Source organism: Saccopteryx bilineata, chromosome 5 (genome assembly GCF_036850765.1).
Source record: "Saccopteryx bilineata isolate mSacBil1 chromosome 5, mSacBil1_pri_phased_curated, whole genome shotgun sequence".
Lineage (NCBI taxonomy): Eukaryota > Metazoa > Chordata > Mammalia > Chiroptera > Emballonuridae > Saccopteryx > Saccopteryx bilineata.
In genome coordinates, this window is record NC_089494.1 from 197,767,954 (window position 1) to 197,790,523 (window position 22,570).

The window sequence follows — 22,570 nt, forward strand, 5'->3', positions numbered from 1 at the left end:
TACACGTCCTTATTTAGGTACATGCTGTACATGAAACAAGAAAACCAGGGCTGACTCTCCCTGGGTGGTCCAGCTTTGCAAAGGGAATCTTTCAAGTCTCTTTGGCTGTCATCATAATCATGTTGATAAGCTCTGAATGAACCTTGAAAGTAATTTAAGCAAAAAGAAAGACATACTACAAAGGTGAACATTGTTTTCTTAAGACTATTTCCATGAGTTCAGTGTTTCAACAGCATATTTTACAAGTGAAAACAGGTTCTCCTCTGCTCTGAAGTGAGCATTACTTACCCAAGCTGATAATCTTTTATTTCCTTCATTATTCAAGTAACAAGGTATATATTACACATCCTGACTTCTAAACTGTTGTGTCAGGGTATCCTTATTGTCAAAGATGGTAAAAATGATAGTAATGATGATGATAGTAACAACGATAGTTAGTGTTTAATATGTGGCTACATACTGTGTAAGTATTCTAAAAACATTATTTCATGTTTGCTAACAATTACTCTGTGAGATGGGTATTACTATTATTTACATCTTAGAGATGAGTAATTTGCTCCAGTAAGTAACAAGTAACTAAGGCCTATAACTACTGATGGAGTTGTAAGATAACAGAAAATAGACATATGGCTTCTGCCCTCAGTTCTGGCAGAGAGCTCCTAAAACTCTTGTGATTCCCTAAGTGATAAGAGCAGTAAGAGCTTCTTTTGTTTTAATATTTGGGCTGTGACCCCATTTCTGACACAAGTATCCTTGTAGTTTCTTGGTTGATAGAAATATCTCTGGGTGGGCTTCTAGATGGTTCCTGGGTGAGGCTGGTGACCAGAAAGATCATGCCATGATGAGAAGCTTGGGGCTTTCAGCCCTCCCCTCAATCCTCCAGGGAGGAGATTGGAGCTGGAAGTAAAGTTCATACTTGATCAGGCCTGTATTATGGAGGCTCCACAAATATCCCCAAAGACCAGGTTTGGGAGAGTTCCAGGTGGATAAACACATTCATGTATGGGGAGGGTGACCTGTGCTCAGGAGCCTCCCAGACCTCCCCTTGTCCATCTCTTCATTTGGCTGTTTGTCTGTTTCCTTTATCATATACATACTTTAATATACTGGTAAGTGTTTTTAAGTGTTTCCCTGAGCTGTGTAGGCTGCTCTAGCAAGTCCATTGAGCCCAAGAAGGTGGGTGATTGGGGCAGGGATGGAAACCTCTGATTTGTAGTCAAGCCAGACAGAAGTTGTGAGTAAACTGAGTACCTACTACTTGTGATTGGCCTCTGAAATGGTGGGGGTTCAGGACACCCAGATGGCGTCCTAGAGAACTGTGTGGTGTGGAGAACCCCCCGACACACCATTTGGTGAGCAGAAGTGTTAGAAGTGAAGAGTTCTGTGTGTGTGTGTGGGGGGGGGGGGGGTAAAGGAGACACACAGGTGGAAACGTGGGTGGTTTTCCTATACAGAATCCAGACCGAACCCAGGCAGCCTGACTCCAGAATCTGTACACAAAACAGTTGAACTCAACTGCTTCCCAAGGAAATGCCCATACTGGAGAGTCAATTCTACAGAAAATTATGAATATGAAATTTTCTCCATTGCGCTCTCTCTGGCCACCATGCCACACCCATTAATTTCTGTCTTTGTCCAGAAGATTCTCTGCCACTCGCCACCACGCCTTTTCCGGCAGCAACAGACCTCAGCTCCACCTCCTCCAGGCAAAACTGACCAAACTGCGGCTCCAGCATTCACGCTTAGGTAATAACAGATAACAGAGGTATTCATCTGCAGCACAGCTGCTTTTCAATCATCTTTCCAGAGACTATGTCATGATACAAAATAAGCAGTCGACTATAGGAACACCAGACAGATTTGTAGGATTGTCAGAGGAGGCCTTTGTGGATAGGTGGGCATTCTGGATTTCTTCATAGTGTGGGATACATAGAATGAGCCCTATATTAACTGATTAGCAATAAATCAAGGGGGGAAAGCACATAAAAGCAGGGGAAATGTAAAATCTCAAGATAAAATACACAATCCTTAACACTTTACTGGATTCATAACATTTTTCTGTGCTTCTCCAAAATCATCTCTCATCATTGCTTTTCTTATTAAGTGCTGAAATACTTGACCATGATCAATTTCCCAACAATCTACCAAAAAGCCATGTTCTATATACCTTTTAGTCTGTCACAACCCCCCAAGCCCCAAATAACTTGTGACTAAGTTATATCTTTCTTTAATTCTCAGGTTAAATATATATTTTTTGGGAAAACTCTCCCTGAACCTCTAAAAGTAGTTATAATTACCCTTCTTATGGCCTCCAATTTTTACTTATATTTTCTTTATTAAAATACTCATTACATTGTATAGTGACTACAATTACCTATAACGTCCTTTGGAATTTAACATGACCTTCATGAATGTTCAAAATTATTTGACCCCCTGTGGCAGAGAGTGTTCTTTTTCAATACCCAGGTTCTATTATGTTCCCAGGATAGAGCAAGGCTATAAGTCCAGCCTGCTGTATGTTAGGTGTGATCGTGTGACTCAGTTCTAGCCAATAGAAGGTGAACAGGAGTGCTAAGAGCCACTACCATATCTGGCCCATCTAAATCTTCTATGCAGTATTTCCTTTTAAATCCCCCTGTTTGAATTTGAAAAGAAAATGATCCCATGGTGATTTTGGAAGCCCAAAATTAAAATTGCAAAATCTCTGGCAGCCTAAGTTTCTAAGCAGTTGTGTAAAGCAGATTCCCTTTACTTACCTAGAATTACTTAGACTTTCACCTGATAAAGAAAGAAGGTTCTATTTTTCAAACTCTCATTTTTTTTTTTGGGGGGGGGGGAAGGCAGTTATAGCATTGGTATGCACATGGAAGTCTATAAATATGTGTTGACTAAAAAAAAAAAGTAGATGAATGTATGGAATGAATGCCTTAAGAAATAAATTCTCTTTTTGTCATATTAACAGTATACAAATAGCTAACATCTATTTTATGCTTACTATCTGCTACTGCTTTCTCAGATCCTTTACATAAATTTTTTTATTTAATACTCTTAACAATGTTACAAAATAGGTACTATTGTATCTCATTGTAAAGATTAGTAAATTAAAGCTTAAATCGTCTTACAAACTACCCAATGTGTCATAATTATTAAGTGGATGAATTAAGATACAACCCAAACAATTTGACTCCAATCCCATGTTTGTGACCACTGTAACATAAATAAATGTCATGTCTAAATTATTTATGCAAGCAATAAAAAAATTCCAACTAATAGCAGAATAAAATAATATTTTATGTTAGTAATACTTTCTCTATATAATCATGTCTGAGAAAGAGCTAAGCATTCTTTTAAATTTATGATGATGCAGAACACTATGATGCGTGCCATTTTAAATACCAAGAAACTTAAATGCTATATAGAAAGCCAGTTTTAGATTTGAAGATAAAATCCAAGTTTCCAGTTTCTAATATTTTAAACACATAAGCAGAGATTGGGCTTCTTCTGGCTCATATGTTTTAAAAGAGAACAGCAGTTGCCTTAGAGATTTTGAGATTTCATTAACTCACCAGTTTCATTAAGTATATAGAATTAGAGCTTATTCTTAAATCAGTAATCAATTCCTGCACATTTAGAGGTCAGCCCTCAGGTTATAATTCACACAAAATCACTTTGTTCTCTAAGTTAAGAAAATCCATTGTGATCTAACACTGCCATCTTCATCAGGTCAGGAAAAAGCCTCCTCACAAAATTGGATCAATATCTGTTGCAGAAAGTCTAGACTAGTTAATTGGGTTGGTGCATATTTGAATTTTAGTCATTTTATCAGGATTCAGACTGGCTTCTAAAAAATCAATGCTTTCCAGTATCAAATTCTAGTACCAAGGGGATGTCAGAGACAGTCACTAGTATGAGATGTAGCTATTATTTAAGTAATAATATACTTCATGATAGAAGCAAAACAGATGGTTCTCAAAAAGCACTAGCAATTTATTACTGGACTCGTTTAACAAAATCTGCACTTATTTTTAAGATAACTATAAGAATCACACTTTATCTCTGACACAGCTGATTCCCCCATGTTATAACGTCTGTAAGGTCACAGTCATTTTTCACAATTTTTAATAAAAAATAGTCAAACAGATATTGTCACAAATTCAGTTTAAATCTGTCTTTAAAACTTTTTAAATAGCTATCCGAAACCCAAGCAATATGTAGGGTAGATGGGAGATCTTCTATTTAATAAATTCTTCTGTATAGTATAATTTTTTCCAAATATAAATAAGATTTTATTTTAGAGATTAAAAAACAGAAAAGTACTACCTAAAAGCTGGAAAAATACAGTAGTATAAATTCTTATAGTAGAGGCCGATGAGTGACAGAAATTATTACCTTATTAATGTATGTTCAAAAATTCGCTACATATATCACTTTTCTGTATTTATTATTTTATAAGCAACCAGAATCAATTTTATTTTTAAAATCTCTTATGAACAAAATATGATCTATGTAAGCACAAACACTGTAGAGATGGTTTTTGGAGAGAGTTTTGGCCCTGATAAACTGAAATGTCTTTTATTTTTTAAATTATAGAATATTATAAATTTTAGTTTGATTTATCTTAAATATAAAATAGTTCTTTGGGGGCTATCTTTAATATATTGCCAGGGACACCGAGGTTGTGTTCTGGAAAGTATTGTTTACAAATCTAGTACTTTTTCCTGAGAGAGGAGAACCTAAAGGCACTTTGGTCTTTTGCTCAAAAAGAAGATACAGAAAAGTGACAGTAAGACTTCCCAAGCTCTCATACTTGTTCAACTTGTGGACTATTTGGACAGCAAGGTGCAATTTGAAAGAGAAGATGGAACACCAATATTAAGTTCAAATAATTAAGTATATCGTGCACTAAAACAGATACATTCAGTTCTAGCAGAGATAAAACTTTGATGACACAAGTGGAAGAAAAACCTAAGCGAGGAAATGATGTTCATTAGCATTGTTTTACAACAACGCGAGGTGTTCCAGACTGAATTGTGTCCCCCTTCCCCAACTGACATGATGAAACCCTAACACCCCCAAGTGACTGCATTTGGAGATGGGGCCTGTAAGGAGATAATTAAGTTAAATAAGATCATAATGATTAGGCTAATATAATAGAATTTCTGTCCTTCTAAGCAAGGAGATGCTAGAGCTGTCTCCCTTTCTTGCGCACAAAAAAAAGGCAATGTGAGGTCACAAGGAGAAGGCAGTTGTCTCCAAACCAAAACGAGAGGCTTCACCAGAAACCAACTCTGGAAACACCTTGATCTTGGACTTCCAGCTTTCACAACTGTGAGAAAGTAAATTTCTGTTATTTAAGGCCTCCATTCTATGGTATTATGTTATAGCAGCCATAAAGACTAATACAAAAGGGAACGGCTGCCATTATCCCTTTCTCAGCAATTAATGCTGTTTTGTAGCTTGCGTAGCACAGGTGTTAAGAAAATATCCTTGCGTTGCCCACCAGAGAATCTATTCTCTTGCGCAACACATACAGCCCTTCACATTGCAGCCCCCTCCATCTCTCTAACCCCATTTCTTGTTGTTTCACTACATTCACACATGGAATTATCCATAGATGTTAATTTTCAATTCCATGTCTTTCCTCTGTTTTGAATTCCTTTACCCAATTTATATCCCTGGAATGTCCGCCAGCCTTCAACAGCCCAAGTAAGAGTCATCTCTTGCTCTGAGCAGCCTTCCACACCTTTATAGACCAAGTTATCACTCACTCCTTGGCACTAATTATGTCTGTGTTTTCAGAGCATTTGGCACTTACATGATAGCCTGTCCCAATTGTAATTTTGCTTATATGTTTTCCCTAACAGATGGGCAATATTTAATAATAAGCTTAATAATGGAATTGACTCTATTGAATTGTTGAGAAACTCAATGGAAGTTTTAATAAAATTTTTGGTCAAGAGGTACAGAAATTTTATTTTAGAAAGTCCTGTATTTGGAGGCATTTTAGAAATGCCATCTAAGAGAGAGGAAAAGAAATCCAGATTAAGTTTATTGGACACGTTCTCTGGTTAGGAATACGTAAAAGACTGACTTTTTTTTATTTCCTTAGGGACATTTCCTCCAGTATTATGGAACTAGCCCTCATCAGAATATATGAAGACCAAGGACATTCACATGCATGAAAATGCCAATATTGGAAATAAACAACCAAGAAGTATTTTTAACTGAAAACAAATCCAAAGAACAGTTGATTGAAGATTTGTGAACAAGCAAAGGGCTAAGCTGAAGAAACATTGAATCAGGAGTAAGAAAATCTAATTTCTAGTTCCTCATCTGCCACTCCTCACTATCCCTGGACCAACACACACCTATATACATACAAGCAAACACGCACATTAACACATATATACACTGTCTATGAAATGAAGGCTTTTGTGACAACTCCTTTTTTTGCCAGTTTAAACATTTTTTAAGGTGTTCAGTTGTTCTTCATTGAGGTGATCAATTCTTTAAAAGTTATTCTGTATCACTACAAAATTTATTTAATGTTATTTAAACTTTAGTATTTTAAATACAGAGTTGTGATTTTGATGTATGAATCTGAGAATAGTCAATACCACTCACAATGCCTGGTTCTGGCCCTGACTTACTTGGCCATAGACTTTTACTGACTCACTCACCAATTCATCCAAAAATATTCTTTAGCACTTATGGTGTGACAGGCCTCGATCTTCACTGAAAGATCTAATATAAAGGAAGCAATTAGTCCATTCATAAGCAATTCTGTGTTTATGTAAAATTACCAAGTGTCCTCTGATATAGAAATTGGTAGTTTTTAATCTGATTCTTTGTTTAAACCTCAGTGTAAAAGATTAAAAATTGAAAGTACAATGTCAAAATTCCCTGTGCTTGTGATCCAAAAATACATACCTAATAATTCAAAACTATTTATCCCACCCAAATTCTTACTGCTTTATTAATAGCAAATTGTTAACAATTAATATATAAAAATAAAAATTAATGAAACAGCACACATCACTCTGAGCAGCTTAAACTAGTTCTACTCCCTTAAAGCAGCTTGGTGATAAATACGATCATGGGGCATTTTAGAGGCAGCGTTATGCTGTATTACTTCTGTCCTACAGCTGCGCCCAGAACCAAAGTCTCGCCCTGCCCCATGGGAACCAAAAGATTGGGGACATGACAGCACTTGAACACTGGGACTCTTTCAGAACCAGAGGATCCCGTCTCCAGAAAGGTCCAGTGCTGAAGCCCTTCACCATAAGTGGCCAAGTTCCAAAATCTTCCAATTTATTTTTATTTTTTATTTTTATTTTTATTTTTTTTGCATTTTTCTGAAGCTGGAAACAGGGAGAGACAGTCAGACAGACTCCCGCATGCGCCCGACCGGGATCCACCCGGCACGCCCACCAGGGGCGATGCTCTGCCCACCAGGGGGCGATGCTCTGCCCATCCTGGGCGTCGCCATGTTGTGACCAGAGCCACTCTAGCGCCTGGGGCAGAGGCCAAGGAGCCATCCCCAGCGCCCGGGCCATCTTTGCTCCAATGGAGCCTTGGCTGCAGGAGGGGAAGAGAGAGACAGAGAGGAAGGCGCGGTGGAGGGGTGGAGAAGCAAATGGGCGCTTCTCCTATGTGCCCTGGCCGGGAATCGAACCCGGGTCCTCCGCACGCTAGGCCGACGCTCTACCACTGCGCCAACCAGCCAGGGCACAAAATCTTCCAATTTAAACATGTCCCTCCAGCAATTCCACATATGTGTTCTCCCTAACTTATTAAAATCCTCTGAGTGTAATCCATCCAAGAGTCCAGGTTTTGAGAGAAACTTTCTGTTCTGCCTGCGTGGCACCGAGCACTAAAGCAACTCTTAATTTCTCCACCACAGTGCTAGCTGTTCAGTGTTTGGCTCTGCTGTGCACCGAAAACGACAACCTCTCTTTCCTTTTGGTTACATTAACATAACTTTTGGGAAGAGAACGACAGTAGTTTATGTTTGGTTTGTATAAGAATAGTACTTTCTTGTCACTATGATTTTATTTTGTTAATTTCAAATTTACTTAATTTTAGACTTATACAGTATTGGTATAAGTCTACAAATGCTAGTAACATACTACTATGAAAATACAACTTATCTGAGCAATATTATAAGTAAATTTTCATTTTGAGGCAGATTTTTCTTTTGCATTCCATCAGAAGTTTTGCATTTTCTTCTTTATATTTTCAGACCCTAATGAAAATAAGCACACTGCCTTGAATCCTATCTGTGACTCTGTAGACCTGATAAATTCCACAGAGAAGCATAGCCAAGGTGATATGGTAGAATGATTTATAGCAGAGTTCCTCCAACTGGGGTTTAAGTACATATTCTCTGAAATATATTCACATGTGAAACCTGCAAGTTCTCACAGTTTAGAAACACTGAACTCAGGCTGGATCCACTGGATCCTGTCCTCATTATGAGAAGCTCACCACAGAGAACATTTGTTAGGTCTGCTTCCAATTCTCCATTCACGCAGTGCCTACATCCTCTGTTTGCTCCCCTAATCCTTTGTTTAGGTCCTAGGTCAGACCTACTTAATTGTTTAATCCATAACTCTTCTGTTAGCAACCCAGTCCACCTGAACCATGACAGAATAAGGGTCCACAAGATAAAACATTGAATCTTACTCATACTTCCCTTTAAGGCCAGTAGCTGCGGCCTCCATCATTAGCTGCCTGGCCCATCTGATTCGGACAAATGATAATGAAACAACGGAGCCAAGAACTGGTGGGCCATTAGCTTTAATCCTAGCTTGCACCCAGCAGGCAAGAAATACAAACAATGGGAAAACACTTCCCTTTCCAGTCAGGGTTCCCAAAGCCACTGACTTATCTAAGATTCCTAGAATCAAAGGTTTCTACCTTACCAGTCTTATTCACCTCTTTTCCCTGTCTCCTTCTCTTTGCACAAACTCTGCACAAACTGGCTTCTCCGTCAGCACTCCGCCATCTTGGCTGCTTCCCCTCTCCTCCACGTGGCCTTTCTCTGCTCTCCTCTCTAATGCTAATCTCAGGAACTGAGAGAGAGCAAGCTCCCAGTCTGCCCCACTTTATAGTATAGAAATCAAAACCTTTAATCCAATATACAAACAAGGAAGTCTCTAATACAAAGTCACTTATCTGAGGCATAATGGGATTCCTCATGAGAGTGCACCACCCTACTACATCAGAAAGGGTGGGAAAGGCTTATTCTTAAAACTAAGCCTTAGGCTATAAGAATCCTACCTGCTTATAGCCTGTCCCCAACACGCATTAATATAATCACGCCCATCCCAAGCAAGAAGGGCAACCAATATCAGCACCTGGGTAACAGGCCTCCACATTGGCAGCGCCATCTTTAACAAAGTGAGCATAATATATTTCATCTGCCCAACATTCTCCTATTTATTTCAATGTGTTCTTCCATGTCAAAGTCCCTATATTGGATCCTTCATGTTCTATGTTTATTTGTTTTTTCACATTAACCTGACTCCTTTTACTGAGCTTGGCAAAATGACTTATATGTTCAAGACAATACCTTAATATGAGTATTACATAGTATAAAATGAGGTGCAATGATAAAAGAATCCTAGCATATGAGATGAGAAAAAAAAGACTACTGCTTTGCCTCTGATCTCTATATGTATCTTGGTCACATCACTTCCTATCTCTAAGCCACATTTTCTTCATCTGTAATGACAATCCCATATTCAGGTAGAGAAATGCACTATAATTGTCATTATATACTTAGGACCCATGTTCGAAACCACAAGGTCACCCGAGTGAGTGTAGGCTCATCTGGCTTCAGTATGCAGTCACCAGCTTGAGCATGAGATCATAGACATGACCCCATGATCACTGGCTTGAGCCCACAGGTCTCTGGCTTGAAACCCAAGGTTGCTGACTTGAGCAAGGGGTCACGGGCTTAGCTGGAGCCCCCCAGTCAAGGCACATATGAGAAAGCAATCAATGAACAACTAAGTTGACGCAACTATGAGTTATACTTCTCATCTCTCTCCCTTCCTGTCTGTCCTTCTCTCTCTCTCTCTCTCTCTCTCTCTCTCTCAAAAAAAAATAGTCATGACATCAATAGGGAATATTTTTATTTTTTATGAGGCCTTTGGCTAAAACCATAGGAATCTGAACTTATCGAGAGGCAAAACTGTCTAACTTTAGGTAATCTGCATTGCACCTGAACCTTGTTCTCTGAATGCATAAATGGAGATAATCCTACCTCAAAGAATTATTTAAGTATTTAATAAGATAATACAAATAATTCTTAGTCTGATGCCTTACCCTGGTGAGTGCTCAAAAAGTAACGATAATTTCAAAGAATAACTGAGGCTTGTAGTAGTATATATTGTTATTACTATTTTTATCTAATTTAATTAGATGAATAAAAACTGTGAAATTATAATATCTGAGAAATTTAAAATACTAAAGTAGACCCTACATCCAAATTCTTATTTAAATAATTGAACTTGAACACAAAGGAATTAGCCTCTAGAATATATTTATATTATTAGGAATGTTTATGTAAACTCATCTAAAATGTTTCTTCTTTTATCTGAGTATTCTGTAGTTGTAGAGAAGGGAAAACACAACTGATGCCTCCGTTTGCCTCTCCATTCATCAATGGATAAGCAACAGAGCTAAGAAAGCTTATTGTAGCTACAAGGACAGAAGTAGATTTTTCTTCTTTCTCATTGCAACCTAGAGATTTGTGGCTGAAAAAATGGCTAAGTAAATAAGCAAATACAAGAGTGCTTAGGAACCACAAAGAAACACAGAAACTGTTCCCAGGGTATATTGTGTACGCTGGTGGGATATTTCAGCATTGTTCATTTTAGCTCCGTATCCATATTTCATGTGAGCTAAGGTGCAGGGGAGCACCCCAGAGAATTAATACTGAGTGTGTTCCAGGAATTACTGAAAGTTGCATTTATAGTCTTCCTTCAGATCTGTGCTTCAAACTTATTTTTGAAGAAAGGAACGCTGTTTGGCTATAATACACATGCTCTAGCAGATGTCCATTAACTTTTTCTCAGGAAGTAAGTTTGCTAGAGGGACTTAGGCATTATGTCCTAGGTTAATAGAAATCAAAATTAATATCAGACCAATATAATTTGCCTCTTGGCCTCAAATTGCAAGTTTGTCATCTTGAAACAAGGTAAACGAGAAAAAGTAAGAAAGATGCCAGTGATCTGAAAGAGCCCAGGGAGATTGGCTTGGCCTCGGTCTCCATCAGCGTCAAGCAGACCCTGTTCCTTCTTAGACCGCTTGGACCCACCGTGCTTTCCATTTCCTTACTTACCAAGGGCTTGGTCTCATCTTCGTCTTTGAAATAGTGGAGCTGATCTCCCTTGAGCACAAACCAGCGTGTGTGCCAAGTCTTGACAAAGCCTCCTTGCTTCCTAAGCCACCCACACTTTGTGGTGTTATTCCTCCCTTGGCCTTGTTGGGGGTTCTCTGTGGAATCGTTGTTCTCCTCCATTATCGAGCTGATGGACTTTCCTGTTTAGCAAACAAACAAAAAAAAAATGAAAGAATATATTCAGTTTCCCCTTAAATCACCCCCACCCCTTAAAAAAAGAAAAAACAGGATGAAGAGTGAAAACTATGTATAATTCACTTGCTACATTTCTAGAACACCACAGACCTGACATTATACCTGGAGGAAACCTGTAGAGCAGGGGTTGGGAAACTTTTGGCTGAGAGAGCCACGAACGCCACATATTTTAAAATATAATTCCATGAGAGCCATACAATGACCCGTGTACCTTATGCATTATCCAATAAAAATTTGGTGTTGTCCCGGAGGACAGCTGTGATTGGCTCCAGCCACCCGTAACCATGAACATGAGCGGTAGGAAATGAATGGATTGTAATACATGAGAATGTTTTATATTTTTAACGTTATTATTTTTTTTATTAAAGATTTGTCTGCGAGCCAGATGCAGCCATCAAAAGAGCCACATCTGGCTCACGAGCCATAGGTTCTCAACTCCTGCTATAGAGAGTTCATTGTGTCTTCCTTAAGTGAAATATTCGGCTGGGTAATAATATCCCCTTTTTACTAAGTAGAACTAAAGGCAGGATAGTTCTGGAGGTAGAGTGTTAAGAAGAAATTTAAAAAGAAAAAAAAAACTAAAACGTCCAACAAAAACCATAATTCTTATGATAATGGGCTTCTGTGTCTGTTGTGTACTGACTGGAGCCAGTTTGAGCAGGCCTGTGATTATCGGAGCAAACACTACCCTGACACATGTTAAAGTTTAAAGAGACTATTTTAAAAACCTCAGTGGAAGACATTTGTTTTACAGATGTGAAAATTTCTCAAGATGTATCTGGTCCTTTCCCCCCACCCTTTCTCCCCCCACCCCCCACAGGGTATCTCCTTGAGAGTTTCTTTGGCTGCTCAGGAATTAGTACAGCTGAAAAAGTGTAGAAAAAATGTTTTAAACAAGAACCCTGCTTAGCCAGTTGAGTTTCCTTCAAAGTCAAGACTGAGCAGTGCACTTGAGTCAATTGCATTACAAAGAACATTGCAAGGTTATGTATGAAGGAATAGAAGACCATACACACTATACATAGCAGAGAAGTGAGATTATTATGGAGAAAAACTTAATCAAAAGGTGAGAAGCTAAACTACCAGAGTAAGAACTGGGGAGGTGGCTTTCTGGGAGGAGAGCCAGGGACAAGTAAGAATAAAAGACACTTTCCTGTCCCAAAAGCTTTCTGAAAATTCTTGCTAATGTTTATTTCTAAGCACGTTTTCAGGAAGTAAGTCCACTTTCACCCTTGTGTCTCTGATGAGGATAGTAGGACACAGACTAATTAATAAAACATCAAATATTCTTGTTCTGGCATATCCATGCACAAAGCTCCTACTTTTCTGCTTGATTCCCCGAAAACAAGGTGTCTTTCTGTCTAGTCCTTATTTTCACCATTAATTTTTCAATTGATCTCTATGTACACAATCTTAATTATTGATATAAATTCCATGACGTTTCCATTGACAGCCCTGAGTTACTTAAGTTTCTTCTTTGAAGGTACAGGTTCAGACCTCCCATTGTTGGGCCTTTAGTTCCCTTTACGTCTGTCTTGCCCTTTCAGTTGCCGAAAAGAAGCAGAACTTTGGCTCTAGTCATTCAGGTTTTGATAACCTCAACCATCTTCTCAGTAGTTTTGCGTCTTCCTTTGGCATTCATTCCAATTCATCGTCATTCTTGCTTCTATCTCCATCTCTTTAAACTACTTTTAAGTCTCCAATAGGCTACTTGACCCCCATCTGTCTCCCTCAATACTCACTTGTTCCTTCTTATACTGAAACATCTTTCTCATTAACAGGCCCTATTCTCTGTAAACATCTTGAAACCTTCTTTGCTGCATTCCCATAACAGGAACACCTTGCTGCAGGAGAGTCTCCCCTCAGGTGTGTGCGTGTGTGTGTGCAGATTGGATCCTGCCCGCTGCTTCAAGTTTGTTATGCCCGTAGGCAGGAACTTTCATCTTTTTTCTTTTACATTACTTGACCTAGTATAAAGAGCCAAGTAAACCTCACTCTAAATGAACAATAAATGCTGTAACATAATTTAGATAATCGCTTTTGTCTCCTGGTATTTAAATTGTTCAAATCTATACACATTGCTATGTCATCAGTACCTGTTTATTCTTTGACCAGATATCTTAACTTATAAAGTTGAACTTATAAGAGGTCTTCCTTAAAACAATGTTCCAACCCCCTTCACACGCACGCACACATATACACACACATCTAGAATTCATTGTACAACGACAAACTCTTGGCCTCTTCTTTTTCTTTTTTCTTTCTTCTTATAATTCATGCTTTCTATTAAGCTTGAAAAAAAATCTCCTCTAAAAGTCTTTAAGGTAATTAGCAACCTATCATGAATAATGTAAAAAACACAAGTGCTAATTTTGTTTCTGCCTACCATTAATGCCTTAGTAAAAAAATGTGTGCACATTAAAGCATTGTTAATGATTCTTCTTACATAAGTTGTTTACAAGTTTGGTGAAACCAATGACAGCATCACCCACTGAACTGGCTGGAATGCCTATATTTTCATAACTTCAGAATGCATCAGCAAGTATTTTAATAGTACTAATTGTAACAGTTGATTAAAACAGACATGAAGACAGATTGTATCATATCTCTAAGAGAAAATAAAACCACAACTATTGCAGGATGAGTAAAATTAAGTTTTACTAAAATAAATATGGGGAGTCTTGATATTTTTACAGAAATTAAGTGGCTCAAATTCTAAACTTCATCTGTAAAATGACGATGCTGGCCTTGATCATTTCTAACTGTGGTCGCTTCTAGCACTCTGAACTCTTCTAATTCCATATGCATAAGGAAACCTGATATCCTCAACACTTCATACCATGTCTGGAATATGGTGAAGAACAATCAATGTTTGATGAATTAATAAATATTGCAATAGGTTTGGTGCTAGGTGTCTAAAAGTAAAAGTGATCTCTCTCTGAAACCTGATCCTACTCAAAACCTGATCTTAGCAAATGGAACCATGATACACACAGTTTAAAAAAAAGTTATCATCTTTGAGTCCTGACTTCTCCTCTCCTTGAATATCAAATTCATCAGTAAATTCAGAAATATTTTCAAATCCATCCAGTTGGGTCCATTTTTGTTGCCAGTATGATCCAAGCCATCATTACCTTTGACTAAATGATTCTATCATAGCCCTCCAACTGGTCTCATTACTTCCATTCTTAATCACAAGCACAAAGACATGATTATACATGCTTGTACAGTTTATTCTTACAGGGCAGACAAAGTGAGTTATAAATTTAAATCAGATAACAATTCTCTACTCTTAATTTCTTGTTTTTTTAACTCTCACTGTGCTTATTTTAAAATTTATTGGCCTAACCATGGCCTACAAATTAGGAATTATCTAGCACCTGTGTATTAATTTAACCTAATCTTATGCCATCTCCCCCCTCATTGTTACACACACACACACTTAAAAGCTCTGAATCAAGCAACCACAGCAGCTTACTTTTAGTTCTGGAAACATGCAAGTCTTTTGTGCCTTGACTATTGATACTTGTTGATGTCTGCATAGACTGTTCTTCACCCTGGGCATGACCAACTCCTTTTCATCTTTAAGTCTCAGCTTATAACTGCCTCCTTCCAGCAGGCTTTACTAATCACCCAGGGAGTTAATTACCCTCTTGTTATTCTCTATCACTGAACTTTACCTTCTGTCTTCCAAACAATTCTTTAAATTGCTATTTCTTTAGCTGTTTATAGCTGACCACCCTCCTGGAAATCATAAGCTTCACAAGACCCATGGCTTGCTTTTCCTCGCTATAGTTTACCCAGTAAACTTGGTACTCAGTGTTCACTCAGGACTCAGTAAACAATGTTAAATCAGTGAATAAAGCTATGAGACAACTACAATAGAATTCATACGAAGAATATTAGAACATTTTGGAGAGTTTTTACATTGCATGTAATGCCTTAAAGAAGATTGTATACTTTAAGAACTTTTTTTTCCCTTTGACATAGAAGACATCAATTAGCACGAAAATTGTTCTTAAACACAATGTCAAAATCATCAAACTTAAATGAACCTGAAATGGTCCTTTATGAAGAAAGGACCATTTATACTTTTTAGCCTTGCAGGAATTACATGAAATCAATTGTGGTTAAGCGTAAAGAAAAGTATTGTCACTCATTCAAATTCTCAGAGAATAATTTAACTGAATCTTCACTGGGAAAGTACTTTCACTGTGGTCAGGCCATGGTAACTGGATGGTGCCTGAGATACAAAACAGAACCATGAACTAAGGTGTTCATCAAATCAACATAACAATGACAATATAACAATAACAAATTATTACTCTAACAAAAACAGAATTGAAAAGTAAAGCCTTTATATCAATCCTAGGAAAAAGCTATTGTACTATACCAGGTCTTAGAAAGTTACCATCATTTGATGACGAGCTTACAAATTTGAATTATTTTCCAGGTGTGTAAACTGATCTGTATATCTACTTGTACTGTTCTTTTTTTGCAACCAGATGGTCTAAGAACACAACAGTATTACATGGTGCAATCTGAGATGAAATTCAGGCTCCTAACAAAATATCTAAAATCAAACAGCCGCAAACATAAGTATTTATATATGTGACTTCAACAAAGAATGCATAAACATGCATATAATCAAAGATGTATAAAAATAGAATTCCATATACCATAAAATTGCAGTGTTTGAATTTACCTACACAGCTACACGTTTAGCAAACATAAGAGATTAACAAAGAAAGAAGAAGCTATAAAATCAGTCAGAGAAAGACAAACACCATATGATTTCACTTATATGTAGAATCTAAAGAACAATAAAATGAACAAACATGATTGAAACAGACTCACAGACAAAGAGCGAACTGGTAGTTGCCAGACAAGAGGGGAGTTGGGGGAGAGGGTAGAAAAGGTGAAAGGATTAAGAAGTACAAATTAGTGGTTACTTGCTGATGTCTGCAAGTAACAACTATCGGTCACGGGGGTGTCAAGTTCAGCATAGGGACTATAGTCAATAATATTGTGATAACTAAGTGGGGTGCCAGTTGCAGTGCTAGAAATATTGAGGGGAACACTATGTAAAAAATATGATTATCTAACCACTAAGCTGTACACTTGAAATCAACACAAAATAAAATTGAAAGTAAAAAAAAAATAAAAAGAAAGAAAAGAAGGAAAGAAAGAGAAAGGAGGAAGAGGAGACAGCTAGATGAAAAGAGAAAGGAGAGAGAGAACAACTTAAAAGCATAAGCAATTTCATGACAATGCCTCCATTACACTTAATGCACACAGGCCTCCACAAGTGGGAGGTGCATTCTTCCAGTCAGTGCTGGTTCCACCGGCTTCTTTAACTCGCTGGGCAAATGTGATCCCAGAATTTCAGAGTTCACATGATTTCACACTGCAGTCCTTCAATACAAACGACTCCAGTTGTTCAGTGAAATAACAGTGATGTGTTCTATTACTCTGGGAGAAGACAAAAATAAAACTGGCTGATTTGGTAAAAATACTGCCACTTGAGATTTATGTAACTTTCAAGAGTAATTTTGTTCACATTCAATTGTCACTCTATATGTTGACATTTAGACCTAACTCCTTTATAAAATGAATGTGATTGCACTGTTCACAAAAGCCAATATTTATCTGAATTCTAACTCTTTATTAAAAAAAAAACGGTTAGGTTTGTAACTGTTTGCTAACATGCTGGGTTGTCGAGCAGTAGTACATTTTATTGTGCTGTATGTCTAAATGCCAGCATATAACCTTTCCACAGGTAATAGTTCACAAAACAAAACATAAACAAGGAATGAGGTAACGTGTTCATGTGTGTATGCACGTTTGTATGCATATATGAATGTGTACATCCACAAGTGTGTACATATGCATGTACGTATTTGTGTGTGGTGGGCATGAGTATATATACACTGTCTGTGTTTTCTTCCTAAAGGAGAAAATTCTTAAAGGCAAAATATTTATTGAGATTCTTTTCTCATTTTTTTAAATACTACATCCCATGCCACTGGAAGACAATGTAAGTATATTCTTACAGATCTGACATTCTTTGATGAAGCAAAGAACATAAAAAAGCTTTGACATTCAGTGTTCACTGAACAACCTGATTGTGGTATATTATAGCCACTCTGTGAAATTATAGATTTATATTTATTTTTATTATTTTCAGAACTTTTCTTCAATAACTAAAAGTGTTTACTAAAATAGAAACTCAAAGGGGCAAGGAAGGAGAGGGAGGGGGGGAGGGTAGGGGCACAAAGAAAACCAGATAGAAGGTGACGGAGGATGATTTGACTTTGAGTGAGGGGTATGCAGCATAATCAAAGGTCAAAATAATCTGGAGATGTTTTCTCAGAACATATGTACCCTGATTTATCAATGTCACTGCAATAAAATTAATAAAAATAAGATAAAATATGTTAAAAAAAAGAAAAATAATAAAATAAAATAGAAACTCATATTCTAAATACTTAAATAATTGTGGAATAATCTCTCTCCTCTCTCTGCCCCACTCGCACACAGTGCGAGGTGGCCACCTGCAAGCCGGGAGGAGAGCCTCATTGGAACCTCACCCTATAGGGCCTAGTCTTAGACTTCCAGCCTTCAGAACTGTGAGGAAATAAAATGTCTGTTGTTTAAACCACCTAGTTTTATGGGATTTTGTTAGGACAGTCAAAACAGATTATGACAATGCACATTTATGAAACAATGTATGAGAAAAAGTTGAGAGAATTAAATCTTAGTAGTTTGTTGTAAGGCAACTGCTACCTAAAGAAAACCAATGAGTGAAAACCAGTTCCCTTTCTGTCCCTCACTCTCAACCGTATCAACTCTTCATTTGAAGAATGAATCAAACTTACAAGGGAATAAACACTTACAAGGGAACAGACGCTTTAGGTCTGATATTGCAGAGGATCTAGTGGAAATTGTTTTAGCTACAAGGTAAACTCCAGAAGCCTAAATCTGGTTTCAGGAAGCAATTGAATTTCTTCAAGTATCTTGGGTATTCACACACAGTTATTTTCACTGACAGGACTTCATAGGCAAGTTTTTTTTAAAGGTATATTCCTTTTATTTTTATTTTTTATTTATGTTTCAACTCCAGTTCACATTCAATATTATTTTGTATTAATTTCAGATGGACAGCATAGCCATTACACAGTCATATACTTTACAAAGTGGTCCCCCTGATATTTCAAGTGTCCACTGGCACCATACATGGTTATTACAGTGTTATTGACTATATTCCTTATGCTGTACTTTACATACCTGTGACAGTTTTGTGACTATTAATTAGTGCTTCTTAATCCCTTCACATTTTTCACCCAGTCTTCCAATCTTCCACCCCTCTGGCTACCAACAGTCTGTGCTCTGTGTCTATGAGTCTATTTAATTTTGTTTATTCTGTCCTTAAGATTCCACGTATAAGTGGAATTATATGATATTTGTATTTTTTTAACTAACTTATTTCTGTTAGCATAATACTGTCTAGGTCCATCTATGCTATAAATGGTACGATTTTATTTCCTATGGCCAAGTAATATTCCATTGTATCTACATACCACAACATTTTTATTCATCCTTCAGCTCCTACAGAGGCTTCCCTAATGCCACTGCCATCCTGACTCTGGATGTTCCCCTTCCATGAGCTCCCATATCTCTCTGGACATGATCTTTATCACCTGTGGGCCATATGCTTATTATTTTGGTTTGCTGAACCATAACTCATTGAGCACAAGTGCTCCCTGGCACCCCCCAGACTAACTAGCATATGCTGAACACTCAAAGGTTTGTTGAATAAATTTAAATGATAGAATGAATGTATGGTGCACCAGTCAGTCTTTGGGGCCAACCAAAATTGACACAGAGGCCTCAAGACTCCCCAGGCTACAGTGCAAAGAGCCTAAATATTTTATCATTAGACATCAGTGCAAGGTGTACAGCCCAAATTCCCCTACCTAAATCTAATCCTTTAAACTTTTAGCCATTTAAAGCTAAACTGAACTTCAGAAATTATTGAGCAAATAAAGCTCACACGTGTCTCACTGGTGATGCTACCCTTACTCATAATTTGAGTTAAAAATAAAGAAACAATATTTTATTAAAATTGAGAGTTTCAGTGTGAAGAAAACAGGGGAATTGAGTCAAGTACATTAGTCATGAATACAAAGTTTAAAGTAGTCACCAGGAAAGCACAGCTGGGGGGACTTTAACAGTAATAAGTCTGTACATGTGCAGTTATTTTCCTGAGGAAACATTAAATATTCTGTTGCTTAATTCATTTGAAATTAAATTGTCTAAAACATCAGAGAATAGACAATAATAGAAAGTTATATATAATATATATATATATGGATGAATCAAGAATGCCAATCTACATTTTATATTTTAAGCTTCAATATTTTCATATTCATTTGGTAAGAAATCAAAATGACTTAATGGAATGAATCATTTAAAAGAAAAATACATTTCTTTTGGTTTTGTTGTATGTTTAATGCCTGATACTTTGTAGAAAGAATTTTCTCCCTCTTAAGAAGGTTTTAATGAAAATAGGAAAAAAGTATTTTAATATATACTTAGATATGTTACCCACCACTAAATCACTATCTGAGGGATGAGTAAAGAGAAACATTGGAATTCCCAATGCTGATAACCTGAGTAGAAACAAAAATCAAGCCAAAACAAATGTTTACCATTGATGAGATTAAGGGAGAAATGACAGACACATGGCAATTGTACTGCCCTTAAAACTCATGCCAGATGTTATTAATTAATCACAGTTCTTTTTCCTGCAGAACCTAGATACACTCCCAGATGTGTTCTCAATATAGCACTCTAAACAGTCACTATCAGTCATATAGGAAAAGGAAAGGGAGACTCTTTGTTACTTCAATTCTATAAATAAACCAAGAACTAATATAAAATAGAAACTTAGGTACTCCCCAAGAGGGAATGCCATTTGAAAAGAGCAAAGAAAGTCAGCATCTTTTTTTTTATTTCCTTCCTTCCTTCCTTCCTTCCTTCCTTCCTTCCTTCCTTCCTTCCTTCCTTCCTTCCTTCCTTCCTTTCTCCCTTCCTTCCTTCCTTCCTTCCTTCCTTCCTTCCTTCCTTCCTTCCTTCCGTCCTTCCTTCTTCCTTCCTTCCTTTCCTCCCTCCCTCCCTCCCTCCCTCCCTCCCTTCTCCCTTCCCTCCCTCCCTTTTTTTTTGTTTCTCTCTTTGTTTCTTTGTTTCTTTCTTTCTTAAGTGAGGTAAAACTGACATAACATTACATTAGTTTCAGATGTACAACATAATGATTCTATACCTGTATATACAGTTATTCTCCACTTAACAAAAGGGATATATTCTGAGTAACACATCATTAGAACTTTGCCTTTGTGCAAATAGCATACAGTGTATTTACACAACTCTAACTGGAGCTTAGTACACCATAAGGACAACTTATTGCTCCTAGGCTACCAGCCTGTACAGCATGTTACTGTACAAAACAATATAAGGCGAAATCAAGCACAAGAGAAAATGATGACATCAAGAGATGTGGTAAACATAGGATGTATAAGGCTACTCCCAGCATAACATAGCATACTACTATACAATAATCATTTTTTATAAGTAAAACTCTTAACTCTTTTGTGGATCAGCAGAAAATTTCTGGTGGACCGACACCAGTCTACTGACCCACAGTTGAAAACCACTGCTCTAAAAATAATAATAAGTACAGTATAGAAAATATATAAACAATAACATAGTTGCTTATTATCACTTTCAAGTATTATATACTATACACAATTGTGTGTGCTGTATTTTTGCATGACTGACTTCACACTAGATATGTTCATACCAGCATCACCACAAACATGAGTAACACATTGTGCTACAACATTAAGATGGCTTCATTGTCACTAAGCAACAGTAATTTTTCAGCTCTATTACAATCTTAAGGGACCACCATCCATGGTTTCCATTCCTGACTGAAATGCCATCATGTGGTGCATGACTCTATTACAAAATGATCATCACAGGAAGTCCAGCTAATATCCGTCACCACACACAGTTACAAATCTTTTTCTTGAGATGAAAACTATCAAGATCCACTTTTCTAGCTACTCTCAAATATCAATGTTATATATTTATTGACAACCACTAGGCTGTGCATTACATACAAATATGGAGCACTTCATGAATTTGCTCACCATCCTTGCATGGGGCTATGCTACTCCTCTCTGTATTGTTTCAATATCAGTATCTGTGCTCCTGAAGCAAGCATAAAAGTCATTTTCTTCTAAGGAAAGAACAAATAGCTTGCTGAGAGTTCAAAGATGGCAACTCATTGTATGACCACAAAGAAAACAGATTTGAAGCAAGAAAAAGAATTGGATGTCCCTTATTTTATATTAATTAGTCCAATCTATCACTAGACCCATAAAAATAGGGTCAGAAATCTGATTTTAATAAACATCTCAATTTTTAAGTTTTTGTGTCTCTCCCCTTAATCATAGTTAAAAACTGTGTTTTGAAAAGCTGCCTCAAAAAAACAAAAAAAGAGGTTTCCATATCTAAATCTGAAATGTAATAAGATTATGATGCCCAAATGATGGGGGAACAAGGGCAGCAATGAAGGAGAGCTTCCATATACAGTGCGAAGCATGGGGACTGAAGCTGAACAAGTGGAAGGCTGAGAAAGTCAAGCTCAGGTGGAGAACCTTCTCAGCTGGATCCTCCTCCCACAGTAGGGAATAACTTTCCGGCCCGTGACTTACAAAATTTCTCCATCTCTGTCCCCTCGTGGTCACACTTTTAAGCTTAGATGAAAGTATGTCTGAAATACTACTTTTAATGTCAGATTCCTTTAATGAGTCCAACCTAAGAAAAGCAGGTGTGTTGTCAATTACATTATTAATTTAAGGATGTCTAAGGGGCCAACTTTTTATTCAACCACACTTCAAA

At 37.2% G+C, this 22,570-nt stretch overlaps 1 protein-coding gene and 1 non-coding gene across 3 annotated transcripts in view; both read right to left on the bottom strand.

Moving 5' to 3' along the window:
• Positions 1-22,570, bottom strand: part of ARHGAP24 (Rho GTPase activating protein 24) — an 881,345-nt gene that overhangs the window by 461,130 nt on the left and 397,645 nt on the right. For both annotated transcript variants that reach the window (XM_066233836.1, XM_066233834.1), the window contains one exon: positions 11,351-11,550. In XM_066233836.1, coding sequence (XP_066089933.1) covers positions 11,351-11,530 — 180 coding nt within the window. In that variant the 5' untranslated portion in view covers positions 11,531-11,550. The remainder of the gene's footprint in view (positions 1-11,350; positions 11,551-22,570) is intronic.
• Positions 21,785-21,886, bottom strand: LOC136307143 (U6 spliceosomal RNA). The gene has a single exon (XR_010725826.1). It is a non-coding gene; the product is annotated as a U6 spliceosomal RNA (small nuclear RNA).